The sequence below is a fragment of the Zeugodacus cucurbitae genome, chromosome 6, assembly GCF_028554725.1.
Source record: "Zeugodacus cucurbitae isolate PBARC_wt_2022May chromosome 6, idZeuCucr1.2, whole genome shotgun sequence".
Lineage (NCBI taxonomy): Eukaryota > Metazoa > Arthropoda > Insecta > Diptera > Tephritidae > Zeugodacus > Zeugodacus cucurbitae.
In genome coordinates, this window is record NC_071671.1 from 63,501,434 (window position 1) to 63,522,656 (window position 21,223).

Here is a 21,223-nt window from a genome sequence, read left to right on the forward strand (position 1 = left end):
TTAATAATCTGATGAAATTAATTTCAATATTCATGACTGAACTTGCACAATTTTGTTTACCGATAAGAACTTAAAGCAAACAAAAACAAATAGCCAGCTCTCAAATTGACTTTTATAAACATTTGCAAACAAAGGGTGTCTCAATAAGCGCATACAAATTATTTTGAAGCAACTTGGACATAGAGTAAGATAAGAGCTGGAAAAGCGGATTATTAATATAATTTTAATATAATTAAAGGAAATAGAGTATTTTAATAACTGTAATATTTTGAAGAACCAATGTTAATTTTTTAACAGTAAAAAAAATAAAAACATTTTTCAAAAACATTAAATTAATATCTGAAAAAAGCGATCCTACAAAAAACTACACCCATTATACGATTGTTTACTGATACACTCGTGTATTCCCACTCGTAAATGAGCACACTGCAATTATCTTATCAATGAAGGCGAGCTAAATATATTTTGTGAGGGTTCTAATGGGGTCGACTATTTGATAATATTATCAGTTCCCTGAACGTATTATTGTTCACATTGTGTCTTATTTGTTATTTTGATGTTTCACATTAAACACTATACAAATAAATGGAGTTTACTTTATACAAAATTTTAAATATTTTTAAACTCGAGTTTATAAGACAACTCAACCGAAAGAGACAACTAAATAAACAACTTTTGTGAACAATATCTAATGTATGTCAATTGGTCTAATTATTAAACCCGAGTTTATAAGGCAACTCAACCGAAAGAGACAACCAAATAAACAACTTCTCCAAACAACTTCAAATTTTAGTAGTCTTATCTCTTTTATTTACCCCTCCTCAGTTCTATGACACTGTTTCCATTGTTTTGTTTAATAATTGCATACATCAATGACAGCTACTTTATTTCACTATTCAGTTTTACGGCGTAAGTCAAGCACTGCACTTCCAATTGTATTCTAAAAGTGCTGAAGCCTACATTCCAACCGAGTTTTTATGCAAATTTGTGTATACGCTAGAAACGTTTTCAGAATGTCTAAAATTTTGGGTGTACGTTGTGCCGGCACAACTGTTTCGCGTTTGTTTATATTCAACGAAAAGCAACAACAATTGCAAAAATGTCAAATTGCATTTCAATCGACAGTCGGCAATGTCAAGGTGAGCAGATAAGTGCATGCATTTATAATAATTACATTAGGGTGGATAACAATTCTATAATTCTTAAGAATAGCTTTGCGCACAATAATATATATTTATTTATTATCTTAGGTTGACAGTCTTGACAACAAATCATTCGACGTGGAGTGGCAACAGGCCTTACCTTACAAGTCCCTGCCCAGACTGTCTAGATATCAAATGTTACGAGGCTTCTTAAAAGGAGGTTAGTTGGAGTCGCTCATTTGACTACAAAAATCACATGTTTATGAAATACATTTATTCTATCCAATATAGGTGAATTTGCCGATCTTTCGCTAAACGATTTCCTTTTCAAGTGTCGTGAACGTCTCGGCGATATCTATCGTCTGCCTGGTGTGATTGGACAGCCAGACTCTGTTGTACTCTTCAATGTGAATGACTTTGAAAAGGTCTATCGTACAGAAGGTATTTGGCCAAGTCGTCCTGGTACAGATGCGGTGAGATACTATCGGCAAAATCGGAAGGATGGGTTTTTCAAAGAAACTATGGGTCTGAATGATAAGTAAGAATTAATTTCTATTTTTTTTGTTTTCATTGACTGGATATTTTATAAATATAAAATGTAGATTTGATTTTATTTGATATATTAGTTTTTTAAGTGAATAATTTTAATCGTTTTCTTCCCAAAATAGCGGTGAAAATTGGGCGAAGTTTCGACATGTGGTAAATCCAGTTTTGATGCAGCCTAAAAATGCTAAACTCTATTTGGATCCGTTGCAAAAAGTAAATTTGGAATTTGTAGAAAGGTAAAATATAAGAATTCTCATTAAAATGTTAAATGTTAAAACGTTTTCCATCTTTTTTCTAAAATCCTAGAATCCGTGAGATACGCGATCCACAAACACTAGAAGTACCCGATAACTTTCTAGTGGACATTAACCATCTCGCTTTCGATTCTGTTGCCGTTGTTGCATTGGATCACGAATTCGGTTTGATACGTAAGAATCCCGACTTAAAAGACGCCAAAGTGCTCTGTGAGAATATGAGCGCATTTCTCAAATCCATTTATGATTTGGGCATTAAACCATCATTTTATAAATACATTACTACACCAACATATCGACGTTTCGCCAAATCAATGGATCTGATGTTCGACATAACGAATCACTATGTAAATGAAGCGTTGACGCGTTTGGAGGCAAATCCCTCAAAGGATGGTGAAGAACGCAGTGTTTTGGAGAAATTGCTGAAAATCAATCGGAAAACAGCGATAGTTATGGCAATGGATATGCTAATGGCTGGTGTAGATGGGGTAAACGCAAGGAAATATTTTAATATTATTATTATAAATAATTTTTTTTTAATTTTCAGCCCTCCAGCGCAATATCCGCCATACTGCTGTGCATCGCCGCGAACCCCGCAAAGCAACAGAAACTGCGTGAAGAGCTGCTCGCAGTGCTGCCACACCGCAGTGACCATTTCACAATTGAAAATATGAAACAGTTGCCATATCTGCGTGCCTGCATCAAGGAAGCACTGCGCTTCTATCCCCTCGCCTTTGGTAATGCGCGTGAAACTGGCACCGATCTCGTGCTCAGCGGTTATCAGGTGCCGAAGGGTACCGGCGCTTTAATAAGCTCAAATATGCTGCCGAACGAAGAGCTTTTCTTTCCACGTCCACGTGAATTCATACCGGAGCGTTGGCTACGCAATTCGGATGCGACATTAGCCGATGGCGAGCGCCTAATCGCTGAGAATGTGAATAAATTCATTAATTTGCCGTTTGGTTTTGGACCGCGGAGCTGCGTCGGTAAGCGTATTGTGGACATAGAAATGGAATTGACGCTGGCTAATTTAGTGCGCCATTTCCGTATCGAGTACAATTATCCGATAAAGAATCCGTTCAGATATCACCTGATCGGTACGCCTGCTATACCGTTGAAATTCAAGTTTACCGATTTGGAATGAGGACGAGAAAGTTCGTTTTGAAGTCAAGTTTTGAGATATTTTATTTGTATTTTATTTTCATTTTTTGTTATGTCATTTTCGGGGCGTATTAATCATTTTCGATGTATATATAACCATGTATAATATATATATAATTTTGCAATATCTGTACTTAATTAAATATTCTTTTTGAATAGTTTGAATGAAAATCGACCACTTCGGACGACAAAAAATCCAAAGTTCAAAAAAATCGTTAGTGAGTTCCAAATCACGTACAAATCAGTGCAGTATAAAATGAATGACTCTCCATTTAAAAGCGAAAATTGTTCAAAATTGATTAGGCAGCAACAACTTGCCTGTCTAACTGTCAAAGCTACTGGGAGCATAGCAAATATTAACGCGCTTTTTGACACGAAATGTGACAAAACAACACTTCAGTGTATCCTCACACATGAAATGAATATATCTTTAGTTGCAGGTGTTAAGGTGAGTCTAATGTGGAAGTACTGAATTAAAGCGCCGAAATATGTGAGCCCGTATTTTATTCTGCAGTTGGGCTTGCCAGTCAGCTAGGGGGACACTGTTGCCTGCAGCTGTCACTGCGGTTTACGTGAGCCGCAGCTCTCCCATTTTTCTTGACATTTGGAAAGGCATTCGCTGACAGTCCGGACAAATTTCGAATTAATTGTCACCTAGTTGCGTTGACTTGAATTAGTTTTTGGCAACTCGTATTTCCGTTACAATATAATACTTTCAATAAACGAATAATTTTTTACGGTTTTTTTGGCATTTACCTCTTGTAACATGTTTCTCACGCTTTTCACGCTCTGGCAGTTCGGACAGTTTGATGTCTTTCATTTCGAAATTTCGTTGTCAAGGTTTTATATTGAATGAATAAAAGTGAGTATTTAGGGTTTTTGAGATTTATAGAGATATTTTTCAAGAAATATTACATATTATTTAACCCCCTAGAGACAGCTTTCTTAAATTGCTTTGATATTAGGTTTCTTTAAAAGTCTAGATTTTTAAAAGTGAAATTTCAATCTTTAAATTTGGAAAATGATAAGATATATAACATAACAATTTGAAGAGCGACCTAAAAATTTGTGTACACTTTCATAAAACCTCTATTTATTCAGCAGGTTTTATGAAAATTATAAAAAAAGGCCGACTCGAGCTACATTTTACAGATTTTTTTTTTCAAAACATTCGAAGATTTTATGGAGTTTTAGGTTACTGACATCGAAAAATCTTCCTGTTAGATAAACACATTCTCATATTAGCTATCTCCGTTGAAGAAATTTTGGTTTCAAAGACAAATTTTTGTATCAAGCGTTGAGCTTTCGGCATTATATTTTCAAGAGATATTAAAATCTATTAAAATTGAAAGAAATACTGTTTTTGTCAGAATTCCTCTTTGACTTATATTAGATTGACCAACCGTTGAATCGCTTCTTTAAATTCGTAGTTGCCGGACAGCTAACTCGTAAACAACAGCGTCCAGGCCAAATTACGGATCTTCCAACAGTTCCAACGATTTCTTAACTTTTAATCGAACGTGCTATGATAATTTCTGTCAGTCAACTTTAGATGGACTTAGTTTGGATCTTCAAAATATAAATACTATTAACTTCCAATTCGCTCAGTTACAGGCTATCAAGTGAAGCAACCCAAATAAAGTTACAAACAATCGGTCGACCCCAGTTGAGGTGTCGCTCATTTACCAGTTCGGTGTTTTCTATGAGAGCTCCAAATAGTTAAAATAATTCTTGTTTCTTCTACTATCAGCTACATAACTGTACTGTGAAGCGATCACTTCTAGCTGTAAAGCTTTCCTAAAAGATGGTTGGAATGAGGAGAAGCTCAGCTATATAAATATGTATGTATATATGATCTTATAACTGTTATTTGCATTAAGATTTTGCTTGAGAAGATTTGTTTATGAAAGTTTTGGATCATCTTTCTATGTCGAAGATTTTCAACATCCAGTGAGCTTCGATATTTTTTTTTATATTTTTGAAAATCACCATTCATATGATATGTAGCTGATGTGCTGTCAAAATCCAATGTAATTATTAGTTAAACAGGTATTTAAATTTGACCCAGTTTCTTCTTTTTAAAATATGCCCATATGTACTTCTTATTATTTACTATCGATTATTGATTTGTAGCGAACGCATGAAAAAGAGGTGTAATAAGAAGGCTTCCGCAAATTTAAGTATGAAAAGAAAAAAACTTAAATGCGGAAAAAGCCCGACGCGGTGAAAGTACTTTCCGGCAGATCGCGTCAGTTTGGCTAGCGGTTTGAGCAAAATCACCGCCTATAATATACACATACAAGTATATGGTACCACACACTCCCTGGCTATGGCCTATTTGAGTTTATGGGCTGAACGCGTAACACGCTTGGAAAGTGAAAAAAGAAAAAGCAAAGCAAAATAAAAGAAAAAACGATCAATACTCACTGCCCGAACGCACTTATTTGAGTATCAGCCCCTTTTTCCAATGTAACGATTTAGTTTAACTATCACTCTTCTCTAGCTCTACTTTAATTGCCAGTAAGTGAATAAATCAAATTGCGACGCGTTTGAGTTTTGCAATTGCTCAAGCACCACACATTGTATTTATTATAGTTGTTGTGAGATAAGTATTTACAAGCAACATGCTCACGGTCATATCAACTTAATTAGTTGCAAAAACGCCACAAAATTCGCAAATAAACCGACGCCGCTGCTGGTGCTGCCGACGCCTCAAGCGCGCACAGCAACAAAGCTGTTAAGTGTTAAATTGATTACACGCTCTCAATGCGCTGCGTATATTATACTTTTACGCCTAATTTACACTTGTAAAATAAAACTGCAATGCATCTGGCAGAGGCAACACCAGCAAAATGGCGAAAAGACTCTTAATAGATGAGATAAGCAAAAAGGACAAAAACGCCTAAAACGAGTAAAGATCCAAGTTAAAAATAAAATAGCCAAACTGCAAAAGGAAATTGCGAATTTTCAAGCAAAAACAAAAATAAACGCTCATTAAAAAGCCAACAACAACAGCTGGTGCAGCAGCTTGGCGCTCAAAGTTGGTCAAAGCAGGCAAGGAGTGGTAGAAGACACAAGAAACAGCATCTCAGTCATGTACGGCAAATAATTCCCAATAATTCACACTACGACCAAAAGTGAGGGTTTACGCAGCAACCACAACCGGGTCTCGTTAGTCCAGAAAGTGGCGTGCGTAAAAATTGCGGCCAATTCATTATTGTCAATTATTTACAGTGTCTGTAAACATATGTATGTATATAAGTGTGTTGAAAATTGTGTTTAAATATTTTTTTATTTGCACTTTCACATACATTTCTACATACAAACATACAAGTATTAACCTCCTCTTTAGCCAACAACAATTCACTTTGGTCATCTAACCCATTTCACAGCGCCAGCTGCCATTCTCAAGGGCGCCATTGGGCTCGTAAACTACACATGTCTACAATATAGACTTCACATCTCTACATATGTCTACATATCGTGTGGCAGTTAGACTCGCCTGCGGCAATTTATTTATTGGCAGTCGCACTACTGTGCGCAGGCGCGTGGAAGTTGCTGTGGTGGACAAGCGCTGATTGGCGCTGGCGTTTGTTGCACGCACCCTGATTCGTTTATTGTCTGCATTAAAAGCAATTTCCTTTCGTTTTATATTACTTTGCCACTTTTGAATTTTTTACTTCATTTATTTGGTTTTTAATTTTTTTAATTCTATTTTTACTTTTTTATTTATTTATTGCATACATACATATGTATAGCATGTATCGCCTTTGGGGTGTGTAGACGATTTTGTTTAACAAACCTATTCGCTGCATCACCGTTACACGCATGTGCGCACGTGCCACAGCTACAAGCACCTTCAGTCACTCTTTACAATTACTCACTCACATACGAATATATTGTTCGCATATTTATTGTAATGTTGTTACCGTTATATTGGCAACTAGCAGGCATATGTATGTACATATGTTGTTTTCTCGGCCACTCAATGACAAGGTGATTTATATTGCTTGCTGTATATTTATGTGAGTTAGGTAATGACTCAACTAACCTTGAATATTTTCACCACAAGGTCAAATGATTCTCTGGAAAGCTTTTTATATACACATTTTCGAAGTAATTGGCTGTTAAAAAAATGTCGTATGCGAATTGATACACCCATTATTTATTTTACACCTCGGAATGACTCTTGATTTTAAGGAGGATAACTCGCACAATTCGAAAACTTGACACATTTCTAGAATCAATGTAAACAAGTCCAGAAAATATAGAAATCATCTAATTTATGTCAAATTAACACATATTAGCACGGTTTGAAGTACATTTTCAAAGAACCTTTAACAAATTACTATTTCCGATTCCTCGTTCCTAGAGTATTAGAATAAAATCCAAAGTTTCCTTTTCCAAGAAGATAATTTTGTCGTATGTGATCCATTTTTCGTCGTCAGTCACCATCCGCTTCAATAGTGGGTCGAGTTCGTTCCGTTTCAGCAGCATATCGCAGGCGTTGATCGGTCCAGAACCTGAACATCAAGCCTTGTTGTGTATCCAGCCTTCTGCAAATGGTTTAAAATGGTTTGGTGACTAACTTCCATCTCCTGGGTGATGTCACAAGATGCCACATGCCGGTCTAACTCGATGTTTTCCGTGATTTGATCGGTATTCGTCATCACAGGTCTTCCGCCGGCTGGCTTATCCATGGTGTCGTTTTCACTCGCTCTGAATCGTCGAAACTATTCCTCCGCAGTTCGAAGTAAAAGAGTACTATCCCCCAAAACACCATTCATCTCATGAAACATTTCTCTAGCGGATTTCCCTTTAACGAAAGAAAACTTTAAAATATCGCGAATTTCGGCGTTAGTGAACTGCATGTTTTCACATCTATAACTGTTAAACGCAATTTCCAAACTAATCATGCATAGCGTCGTTTTGTAGGTTATGTCAAGACCTTTCAAAGAAGTATAGTAGTGCCAGATACGAGCTCTATAGCGCTTTATATATAGCAGCGAAATTCAAAAGCCAAAAAGGCAGAAGGAAGATATTAAAGATCAAACTGTAGTGCGAAAACTAAAGATAGCAAGAGCTATTTTACTACTAGCCTAAATCGATATAGTAAATAATATTCTATATTACGAATATTTTGATTTGATAGCCAAAAGATAATAAGTCTTCGCAATCCATAACACATAATTCTAAATTGTTGGATAATTTATCTCGATCGCATCCCAATAGTGCGAGACTGCTGACCTTCGAAACTCAGACGATTCATAAATTATCTTCGTACGAGAAAACTTTATGTTACTATCAGAGGTTTCTGTGAGGAAAGATACGTGGCGAAGAAACTTGGCGATTATCAGTCTTAAGGGGTTACTCCACCCCGAAATTTTCAAAAAAAAATAATTTTGTTTGCTTAATTTCAAAGTCTATATTCTAACGAGTATTTTGAGATATTCTCTAAAAACAATGTCTTAATAATTACGAAAGTTGTAATCATTAGAAGTCCGCGCGGTGTTGGAAGCCTTGTTTTGCGTTTTTCTCAAACCCACATTTTTCGAGACGGTCTTCACGAGAACTCAAAAACTATTGAAGTGATTGACTTGAATATTAAAATACATCTTCCTAAATAGATTTTCCACAGAGTGACGTGGGATTTTTTCGATTGAATAATTTGAAAACTTTTTATCCAATTTTTATACGGTATTTTAAGTCCACAATATTAAGTCAATTTCTGAAGTGCTTCCATTTGCGTAATAAAATTAAAAAAACTGCTTCGTCAGTGTGTTCAAAATTTATTACTTTTTAAGAAAAATATTTTTTTACTTGTTTCAGACAAAAATTGGAATGCCAATCATGTATACCATCAAGGAGTGCTCCGGAAGAATTGATCCACGCCTCATATGCTTATATCTCTGTCATTATTATTTTTTTAATAGTTATAAAGCTTAAAATATATATTAAATTAGCAACAAATGTAAAGAAGTCCTACCTCAAATATTCAAAAAAAATTTGTCAAAAAATTCCTAAAACGCCATCCGATTTTCATGCGTTCAGGGTGACGTAACCCCAGAGAATTAAAACTATGGCATTTTTACAAATTTTTTATTCAGCATATCGAAGATACTTATTTAACCATATTTTGTGAATATTTTTTTAATGCCGAAAACTCAGTACATGACTGAATATAAAGGGTGATTTTTTAAGAGCTTGATAACTTTTTAAAAAAAAAAAACGCATAAAATTTGCAAAATCTCATCGGTTCTTTATTTGAAACGTTAGATTGGTTCATGACATTTACTTTTTGAAGATAATTTCATTTAAATGTTGACCGCGGCTGCGTCTTAGGTGGTCCATTCGGAAAGTCCAATTTTGGGCAACTTTTTCGAGCATTTCGGCCGGAATAGCCCGAATTTCTTCGGAAATGTTGTCTTCCAAAGCTGGAATAGTTGCTGGCTTATTTCTGTAGACTTTAGACTTGACGTAGCCCCACAAAAAATAGTCTAAAGGCGTTAAATCGCATGATCTTGGTGGCCAACTTACGGGTCCATTTCTTGAGATGAATTGTTCTCCGAAGTTTTCCCTCAAAATGGCCATAGAATCGCGAGCTGTGTGGCATGTAGCGCCATCTTGTTGAAACCACATGTAAACCAAGTTCAGTTCTTCCATTTTTGGCAACAAAAAGTTTGTTAGCATCGAACGATAGCGATCGCCATTCACCGTAACGTTGCGTCCAACAGCATCTTTGAAAAAATACGGTCCAATGATTCCACCAGCGTACAAACCACACCAAACAGTGCATTTTTCGGGATGCATGGGCAGTTCTTGAACGGCTTCTGGTTGCTCTTCACCCCAAATGCGGCAATTTTGCTTATTTACGTAGCCATTCAACCAGAAATGAGCCTCATCGCTGAACAAAATTTGTCGATAAAAAACATTTCGAACCGAACACTGATTTTGGTAATAAAATTCAATGATTTGCAAGCGTTGCTCGTTAGTAAGTCTATTCATGATGAAATGTCAAAGCATACTGAGCATCTTTCTCTTTGACACCATGTCTGAAATCCCACGTGATCTGTCAAATACTAATGCATGAAAATCCTAACCTCAAAAAAATCACCCGTTAGTTAATGAACGAAGGATTAAATTAAAATTTGAATTTTTCACACAATTTTACTAAAAAAATGGTAGCCATATATTGCTCGAAAACATTCGTTCATTAACTAGATAATGTTTTTCCAAATACAATGCACACTTTTAACAGAATTTCACAGCTTTTCGAGAAATCGTATCCACCAACTTGAAAAATTGATTTTTGAGATAAACGCGTTTAAAGTTTCATTTTCAAACTGCCGTGGCCTGATGGGGGGAACTTCCAAACTCAACTTCTCTCATTATTAATGTATCCTTCTATTCTATTCTTCTATACATTATATCAAACTATTATATATGATATTGAGTTTGCAATGAAATTTTCTTATAACCTCATTTTCATATAAAAATGAAAACTATGAAAATCACGTTGGAAAATGAAAACAAATATTGCTATTAGAACGACAATTTTTCCTTTGTAAGTCATAGTTGCAAAATCAGCACAAATCAACAGTTGAATGTAGTTTAGTCCAAAGTGGCAGATACTTGTCTGCAGTCGCAAACATGCAATCAGATCGAAAGATTAGAATTAAACATTAAGTCTGCTTAAAAGTTTGAACGCTTAACCGCAAGTTATTACACCAAAACGCAGCTACGCATGCGCTCAAAATTAAATACACGGTACAAAAATAATATTTGTAACGCTTACGACTGCTCATTTGAATAAGCTTTTGGACAGCCCAAAGAGCAACTGGCAACTAACAACTAACTAACAGACCCTCTTAATAGCATGCGTTACCTAATAACCTAACATTAACTACGCCGCTAACTGTATATGTATGGCATATAGATAATGCGCTGTTTGTAATACAACAAATCGTGCAAGCTGATATTTAAGTAAACGACTTAATAACAACTGCGAAACTGTTAATTGGACAGTTGATCGATCGTCAAAGCAGCGAGCTACGCGCCGAAATACCAAAATGCATACGCATGCGCCAAAAACCGCAGCAATGCGCCAAATTAAATAAAAACCAAAAGAAAAGAATAAATAAATCGAAAACTAAAAATAAAATAAAATAAAATTCACAAAAAGGCGGTTTTTAGTTGGGGCTTGAGTAAGATCACTTGAAATTTCTGAAAATCGCCGCAAATTCAAGAAACGCGCGGAATTGGAAAAATGTATGGTAATAAATGCCGTTGCTTTGCCTTGCCTTAACGGTAAACGCACACCAACCGACAGATTATTGGAATTTGCGTAATTATTTATCACTTGTGTTTGCGTTCGCGGTTGTTGGCTTTGTCTCCACGCTTGTTTTAATGCATTTTGCACACCTGTCAATATTTTTCCATTTCTTTTCTCATTTCGATTGTGGCAAATTTCAGTCACTTCAGCCAGTAGCGCATAAATCTCGAAAAATTGTAATAATTCTTGTTTCTGGTCTGGCTAGTTTATGTTTTTGTTTTAGTCTTTTCTATGTACATACATATGTTTGTACACACCAAATACTACATTCCGATTTGTATTAACGATTTCCAATTTGTTATGCATTTTAGCATTTTTAGTTTTATTGAAATGCTGCGTTTAAAATGTTTACATTCTTAATGTCAGTCGCACAGCGGTGAGGAAGTGGTGAAACTAATAATAAGACATTTAATAATAATATATATATTTTGCAATTATCTCGTTAGGATTATGTATCATTAATGTTAACTTTGTTTTCTAGATTATTGTTGGTATGTCTTATTGAATATACAGAAATGCTGCTGATGGAATAACAGAAAACATAAAATTTCGTACGAGGGCTGCTATATATATTTCTGGCCACTTAGTGTTGCCAGGTGCAATCTGACATTTCCATTGGAAAGTTTGACATTTTTTAGCATAACATCACTCAGAACGTTTTGTCATTTAATCGTAAATTGTTTTATTTACAGGGAATTAAAAAATTCATCTCAGCCAAAACATGGAATTAACTCGTGAACATTTTCGTGCGATCATTTTTCACAACTTTCAACGTGGATAATCGCGACAAGAGTGCATCGATAAACTAAAATCTTTGTATGGCTATGAAGCATTCGGGTGCAACCGAACATTTTATACTCTCACAATTTATTGAAGTTATTTTATAAGGATAACACACAATATGACCCATATATTCGGCAAAAAGTCCAATGGTATAACGAAAATTCTCATATATAGTAAGTAAGCTGAGCTAATCCCTGAACCGATTTCATTCATTTTCAACACGAATATACAATATATCTAAGATTATATGCTCACTCAATTTGGCTAAGATATTTCACATATTAACCGATTTATAAGGTATTGACGCCATCGTATTTCTGAAAAACCTATAATTCGGTATATGGGAGCTGGGGATGTTATGACCCGATTTTAACCATTTTTGATACGGAGACACACTGTTAGAAGAGTTTTCCTCTGAATTAAACTAAGATATCTGAGAGATTTACCGATATTTTCGGTGAAAAATTACCCTAAGGCACTGAGTTCTTCATATTCGATATCCTGGGCATTCAAAAGTTATAGACCGATTTCGACAATTTTTTCAAACGTGATGCCACAGATCATATACAGTATTTGTGTAAAATTTTATTCTGCTATCTTCATTGGTTTCTTATGTATACATTATAAAGTGAAGGAATAAGACGGAATTCAAAATTGAGTTATATGGGAAGTTGTCGTGGTTATGAACCGATTTCGTCCATTTTTCACACGTGTCATCAAGTAAATATTATATACCGAATTTCATTGAAATCTGGCAAGTAGTTCCTGAGATATGGTTTTTGACCAAGAGTATAAATATAGAGTGTGAATGAAGCACCGAGATAAAATCCTACTGATGCCAAAGAGGTTTGTTGACTGTTATTCGGCCTCTCGTCAGACGAAACAACCATTCGTAAGGGTTTGGAAAATACCATAGAGGTCATATAAGCACTGAAGATGATGAATCTCGAGATTTTGATTCTGAAGACAGCGGGTTCAACGATACCGGAAGGACGGTCCTTTCAGTGATCTAACCATGTTTGAATCTCTAAGTTTTAAGCTGTAAGGATCCAGAAAACATCCAAAAAATAACCAATAAAACTCCACAAATTGATTTAAGATGATCTTAAAATGAAGTTCATCCGTACACTGCCTACATATTATATCAAAGAAGAATATTGGATAAGTCGTTCATGAATGTTTGGGGCAAGTGACAACATCTTGTAAAGTGTGTGCCGGCTCAAAATCGACTAAAAGTAATGAATTTTCGGTTCTAAGTAGGATTTAGAATCGAGATAGTGACAGTGAATGAAACAAAACGTCGGTCGTCATTTAGCCGAGGGGATTGCTTTCGTTGAACCCAAAACAAGGAGTTAAAAGACTCAAAGACATCCATCGCTTATCTTGGAAAAAAGAAACACCATCACCAGACTTCCGTAAAGCTTTATTGGAACTTATGAAGGCTAAATCGGCTATAAAGAAATCTATTTATAGAAACAGAAAGATCTGCGATGTTATAATTTTATGAATTGGAGTTAGAGTTAAGCTCTAACTATAAGAACTCGAGAGCATATTCGTTAGAAGGAAATTTATTGAGAATGAGAAGTTAAACGTCGGGTTTCTGATCCAAGTACCCAAAAATAGGTGTCTTAAGGCGTTTCAAAGTTTAAAATATCAGCGTAGATGAGATAATGTGTAAGATGTTGGCACAACAAATATTAATGATGCTGAACGAAAGAGATTTATGAATATATCAAATGATACGAAAACGACAGTTACATTTTTAAGAATATGTACGCAACCACTTTTTAGTAATATGGAAAACCAGGTGAACAGTTTTTCTACCAAGGTTGAAAATATTCCCATATCCATAAATTATTACAATTATCCACATGACTCTATTTCCTGTTCTTACTGTCGAGTGTTCTTTACTAAAAGAATAGATAATTAGTAAAATGACCCTGAGATTAGAATATAAAATATATGAATAAATATCAATATTCATGCATAAACTCTTTTTTTAGTCAGCATGCAACAACTTTTCACTAATGGTAACACAACTAAATTCACAGCGTATTTTCGCTAGTATAACATATGTCTATTCATAATTACTAAAACAACATTTGCGTATGGATTTAATTGCTCTCCAACTACTGGAATATTGAAAATGTAACGGTGCATTAATTTACCGTAGTAAAACATAAATTGTTGATTAATTTCTGCGAGCACAGGATATTGTGCAAAGTACCACTCTATACATATGTACGCAGACAGACGCCATGAATGTCCACTATGATTGCACTGATAATTACTACGCAAATAAAATCGCCGACTGCGTAAGTGATACAGTACACATTTAGAGGTGTAATTTTTGTTCGCAAACACACTTGACTGCGACACCTCAAGCAAACTGAACTCATAAAAACATAAATACATATGTACATTTGTACATTTGTATGAAAAAAAACTCAAGGCAAACACCCGACCGGGATTTGTAGAAAAAAGTGGGTATGTAAATGTTGAAACTGCAACAAAAAATTGCTGAAATTAAATCAGACTGGAAATGGTGTTGGCAAATTAAAAGTGATTGACGATTGTGAATGCAAATATAGTTTCAGGTGCATACTCGTATGTAAATTCATCTATGCTAAAAGACGGAAAACTTGCACTGAAATTTGAGGTATGTCTAGCCTGAGGGCTGATGGGTGGTGATTTATCTAGATTACATAGTGTGAGAAAGTTTATGTTGCTTTCGAGTCTTATATAATATGCGGCCGACTATTTACTATCTGGTAGTATCTGAGTCATAGTGTAGAATGCCGACTTGTGGATAGGAATTCTGAGCCCGGTACAATATATACATATATGTATATATGACGATTGAAAGGGAGCTTTGGAAACTTTCATTTTCAGTCGGAAATTTCATGAATTCCTAGAATAACCATCGCTCGTAAAAGCCCTCTATAAAAATGTAATTCTGAAAATGGGAAATATTGACCCAAATGTCAGGTTAGGTTACACCAAGGGATTGATCACGCGACTACAGAGAATCACACCTAGACAAGTGAAAACTGTCTTTATGGCACTCAAATACTCCTAATGGATCCTCACGGATTCATAAGTCAAGTCAATTCGCTAGAACCTCTGAGAGTGTGCCGACATAATTATTTTAACCTCAGTCGGCGAATGCTGGACATTGGAGTTGGAAGTGCTTAGATGATTCCTCCTCGTTTTCTTAAAAAAGATCCTTAATCTAATCGCATATGTGCCAATTAGACAGTATACATTTCACACAAGACTGAAAGGACGAAATGTGATTCCTTTTATCTTACTCCTAGAACAAATTGTCAGAGTTTGCTGTTTATTGAGGTTTCCAGACTATCATAACCCCTTAAAAGATCAGAAGTCTTTTGAAGCGACTTCAGATATTTGTGTCCGAAGAATTTTAGACTTACTCTGCTTTCATAATCACTCCATCAAAATTGTATCTAGAAACCACAACGAATTCCGACGGCAAATGCCGATTACCCACGATCAAACACAGGAAACCCCACTTGCCCGAGTGTTCACGAGCTCATTACATTGCACTGTAGCGTTGCACAATGCATGTGGAACTTTCCGTTGATCATATTTGTCAGTTTATGACAGTTAAAATGTCCAAATATGATTAAATAATGAACACAGTCGACACAACTAGCTGGCAGGCTGCCGGTTATTGACAATTAGTAGCAAAACAAGAACATTGAAATGGAATGTTGTCTTTTGGTGGATACATTTTTGATTTCTGATGGTTGTTGGCAGCTGGCGTTAAGCCATGTTGCCCACTTATTGCATAATGTAGCGTAAATGTGGTCAATTGTCAAACAGCAAGCTGCGGCATAAGGAATATTTCTATACGTTGATTTATAGGTATGTCAAGGAGGGATTTTTGTGTTGTGGAGTGCATAAGAAATGATTTACAACCTAAAAATGGGGTACATACACAAGGAAAATTATAATTTCCGTTAAAACTAGGTTTAAGGTTCTACATTTAGAAAAAATTAGTACTTACAGTGTGCGACAAAAGAATGTCACTCGTCAGGTTTTATGAGCATAAAGATAAATATGTAAAGGGTTTTTAATAAGAGCGCTACAAAAGTTTAAACAAAGCAAAAATGGTTTGGGATATCAATGAAATTCTTTATTCCTGTGAAAGTACATTTGATGACATTATGTATGGAACTCGATTCCTTTTGAATGGCCACCATGAGCACGCTTGCAGAACTCCAGACGCTGAACCCAATTTTCGACGGTTTTTAAGCATAAATTGGCCGATACTGCTGCAATTTCACGTTCGATATTCGTACGAAGTTCATCAATCGTCGTTGGTTTGTTGGCATAGACCATAGACTTGACGGAGCCCCAACGGCGTCAAATTGCATCGGCTAATTGACTGGGCCATTTCGTGAGATAACACGTTCACCAAACTTGGTTTTCAATAAATCGATTGTGACATTCGCTGTGTGGTTTGCGGCTCCGTCCAATTCGACCAATTCGAGCCAAAAATGGTCGGTTTTCATTGGGCGGTAGCGATTCTCATTCACAGTAACGGTCTTGATCATTACGGAAGAAGCACGGCCCAATGACGCCGCCGGCCCATAAACCGCACTAACCCGTAATTTTTTCGGAATACAGAAGAACGACATGTGAGAGACTGATATGGTCTTCCTCAATTGCTGCCCTAGCGGCACCAATATTCTCGACACTCTGGGTACTTCTTTGTCTCACGGCCACGGAAACATTTTGTACTGTGCCTGTGTGGATTAAAATTTTTCACTAGACTCTCAATTGTTGATCTGCCAAGACGATTATGACGACCATAAAGAGGACGTAGCACTTTAAAGTTGACGCCATGATGAAATGGCAAACCTTACGGAAGAGAAATGTTAAAATAGCGGGAAAAAAATATGAAAATATGGTCGTTTGCTGTCCCTATCGATCTAATTTTGTAGCGTTCAATTGAAAAACCCTTCAGTATAAAATTTGATTTTAATTACTTTTAAGGAAGAAAAATGGAAAAGTACTTCATTTATCAGAAATGGTTATCATGATCCATGAGCTCTTCGGCCAAAGTTCAATTTATCAAAGAAGACTCCCAAAGTTAGTTTTAATACAAAAATTCGATTATTTTCAATAAACCTTAAATTTCCAACTCGGATCGGTAGGGATATAGATAGGCATGATTTATCCCTGAAGAGTAGTAAATGAGCTTATTTATCTATTTCATGCTTTCTCCTTAAAATTTGAGTCCTTAGACAATAAAAAAACCATTTTTGACCATTTTTGACCATTTTTTTATTTCCCATAGCTTAAACAAATTTTCAAATTATTTTTTAATCTCTTCATGAAGTACTTACACCTTCACCACCCACTATCTATAGATTAAGTTATTACACAATGCAACATTTAGTCAACTTTAAGTGGTTTTATGGAAAATTATTCAAATTTTTGTTGTTATTTTATTTTTCTTGTCAACTCCATTTGTAGCGTAAGTAAGTAAAAAATTATGCAGTTACATTAACTGTAATGTGGGTGGTTGCTAGCGTATCGAAAGAGAACAAAGAAAATATGTTACTCCAGTTTTGAAAGTATTCAGAGTCCCACGCATAATCAACAATTTTATAAAGTAAAATAAAAAAAAAAAACAATTATTTATTGTTAATAATTTTGAAAGTTGCGCACAGTACACTCAGCTTAGTGTAACGAATTTCTTACTTTTCACAAGATTTTCATATACCAGCTGCTGCTGTTTATTTATTACCAAATCTATGCTGTGCCACATTACGGCGGCTTGACAGGCAACCAGCAGCACCAGACAAACTGTCGCAACGTCATTCGTCGATTGCATAAATGTGATTAGATTTTTCACAGCCAAACAATAAACTACAAGAAATTGCCGGGCGACACCTCTGCAACTGTGAATGGTGCATTGTGGCAAGCCACTGACAGACGAGAAATTATGAGTAAAGCACAGTTTTACGACCAAATGACAGACTAATGCCACTTACAGGCAAATAGAGTTGAAAAAAAACTGAAAATACTTTATATTATTGCCACAGCAAGACAATATAAATTCCGTTTTATAGTTGAAACTGTCTGCGCACAACAAAGGCAGGCTGCATGGAATTGTTCTATGAACAACTCAATTATACTCAAAATTCTATACAGTTTCAAATGCATTATTGGATATTGTTTTTTTATTATCTATACCAAACTCAAATTGATTTGCAGCCGCGGGCGTCCAAACAACATTTCTGGCTGTGGTCTCTAGATGCCTTTCGTTGGCTAAGTGTCGGCGCATGGCTGGCTGGGCCTCTCAGTTGATTCAATTTGATTTGATGTCGTAATTAAAGCGATATAGTATGCTCAGTAATGTTATTCATATTTCGCACTCGCACATTGCAATAACTTAATTACGCATATTCGTTTGCTGCGTGTAAGAGAGTGCGATCGTACAAGATCTGGTATCTAGAAGTCTTTCGGTTGTCTTGTCAATGCAGTAAAACGCCACATTAGATTTGATATTGATTGCTCTATTGAGTAATTTCTGTTGGCTGAGTTGGTACTTAGTTGTAATGTACTTTTTAGCCAACTTGCCAGTTAAATTTTTTTTCAACTGTCCGCAACGCTTTATAGCTGCATTGCATTTACATATTGACGTTCATTTGCAACCTTCGCATTGAGTAGGCAGCAAATCAAAAGAATTTGGAAACAAAACGCGTGCCACAGCCAGCTGTTCAAGGACAAATTGATTGAGGCACAGTGATCGAGGGTTGGAGTAAAGTCATGTCAAAATATTGAAAATTGAAAATTTTAATTTTTTCACCTTCGTTATTTGTTTTTTTATGGATCTAGCCCGGGAAATCTTAGTAATTTGCTTTGAAAAAAGAAGAAAATCATAGAATTTCTATCCAATGCTTCAATGCCCATCTGGGAACGAAATCGATCTGCACACCAATGTCTTATCTTCAATTCTTCCCTTTAAGGTGATTTTCACAACAACAATTTTTATTTGTTTTTGCATTTTGTTAAGTGTAATATCTTAAAAATATTCTCTGAAAATTTGATGTTGATCCGATAATTACTTTTCGAGTTATTCGGCAAATTACAAAGAACGCTTGGGCACTCCAAAACGGTAGTGTGAAACTTTAAATGTGTTTTTCTCACAACTATTTGAACTGGTGGCAAGTAGCTCGAAAACCGCACAGTAGATTTTAATGAAATTATACAGCTTTTAGAATACATAATAAACGTTATTTCAAAAGCCCCTTAAACTATTCACAATCTCTTCCAATCAGCAACCGAAAAGCAACAGCGTTCCTAACCTATATTTCTTGGAACCACTTTCTAAAGAAATGAAATACTCCAACTTTTAAGTTCAGAAGGTCAACGTGTGCCGTCCAAAATCTCCGAAATCGAAGAAAGCCCGCAGAGATATAAGCATTCTTGAAGGTCCCAACGAATTGAAGGTTTATTGATCAGAATTCTTAAGGGACATACCTAGTGTGAAATTTCAAAAAAATCGATTTTTTTCATATTTCGGTAGATTACACCTTTATAACATAACATATTAAAATTTCAAATCGATATCTCAAATAGTTTTTGAGTTATAGCAATTTAAAGAGCAGCCGCTCGGTAACAGTGAAAACGATCATTTTATTTTTTTTTATTTTTTCTCGAAACAGCATTTTCCGAATTTGCAGCAGTGATTACTCAAAAAGAAATGATCCGATAACTATCGAATTTTTTTTACATGTTCTGTATATAGTTCTAGTTGATCTGATCAAAAAATCGAATTTTGGCAGGCCAAAAACGACCAAAATTTTGGGTAAAATTCAACTATTTTTTTAAAACGCCGCCATATTGTCAATTTTTCATTTTTTTTATCGTAGGTAAAAAACCTTGGGACGAACCGATGAACTGACTTGATTCTTAGCACTTTTGAACCCTAATGATTTGCCTCCATCGGATTATATTTAAATCTATGGAACACGATAATATATACATATGTTTTAGATAGAAATTTTTAAGTTTAGTCAATGAAATTTCGCACTCTAAGCTCTTGGAAATTATAACATTGCTTTTGTTCACGAAACAACCCTTTGAAGCAGAAGAACATTCTCTTAGAATAATTATTCATTCATAAAAGAAACCACTGTTGATATCTTATTAATTTTCCATATATAAATATATAAAATATTTATTATTTTTAACTTGACCTTTAAAGTTCAAAAACAAAAACAACAAAGCCTTCAAATACGAACATTCACCAAAACTGTCAAGAATTCTTTTGGTTAGTATTTACCCACCTCATGCCACTGTTTACCATATCCATATAAAACCACATATAAGATGTAAAACCACTCTATTATGTAATAGATTCTAAGCATTTGCATATTTCAAAAAATACTGCTTAACAAATATCCTAGCATTTCGATTGCTACCAACTCGGCTGCAGCGCTACTGCGCATGCACGACACCCAACTGACATGTTGTTGCACTTGTGCTGTTTCTAATTTATGTTTTTCAATTTAAAGTAGAGCACACTAAACTGCTGATTTCAGTAATGCCACAACTTTAAATAAACTTTTATGAATTATCGAAAGCCCGTTGTTGCATAAAATACAGTTTTGTACCCAGCTTAGCTAAGTTGGTGTTGATTTTCAAGTAAATGTCGAATTTCATCAAAAACTCAAACGCGTTGAGCCATTTGCAACTAAACTGCAAAAAATTACAATAAATAGCTTAAGCCAAAAACAAAGATTTTAATGCCCTTCAGTTTGGAACCAATAATCTGGCAGTACCCAGAAAGTAGATAAGTGTATGTGTCTGATATCAAAAATAATTTATTTCTGCAAATATAAATTCTCATTTAAATCCAACGCACGTCGTCGTTAGCATCAGCGGGTGTCTGTGTCGGACGCGTTCCACTTTGCGGTCAGCAGCTGTGATCAGGTGGTAAGCGCCTACCCACAGCGGTCTGTATG

At 35.4% G+C, this 21,223-nt stretch overlaps 1 protein-coding gene across 1 annotated transcript; it reads left to right on the plus strand.

The window, feature by feature from the left end:
- The first annotated feature begins 883 nt into the window (after window positions 1–883).
- Cyp12c1 (probable cytochrome P450 12c1, mitochondrial) lies at window positions 884–3,228 on the plus strand. The gene is made up of 6 exons (XM_011179686.3): window positions 884–1,139; window positions 1,251–1,362; window positions 1,434–1,680; window positions 1,811–1,924; window positions 1,995–2,430; window positions 2,490–3,228. The coding sequence occupies exons 1-6, from the start codon at window positions 978–980 to the stop codon at window positions 3,084–3,086; spliced, it is 1,668 nt and encodes a 555-aa protein (XP_011177988.2). The 5' UTR covers window positions 884–977; the 3' UTR covers window positions 3,087–3,228.
- The last annotated feature ends 17,995 nt before the right edge of the window (window positions 3,229–21,223 follow it).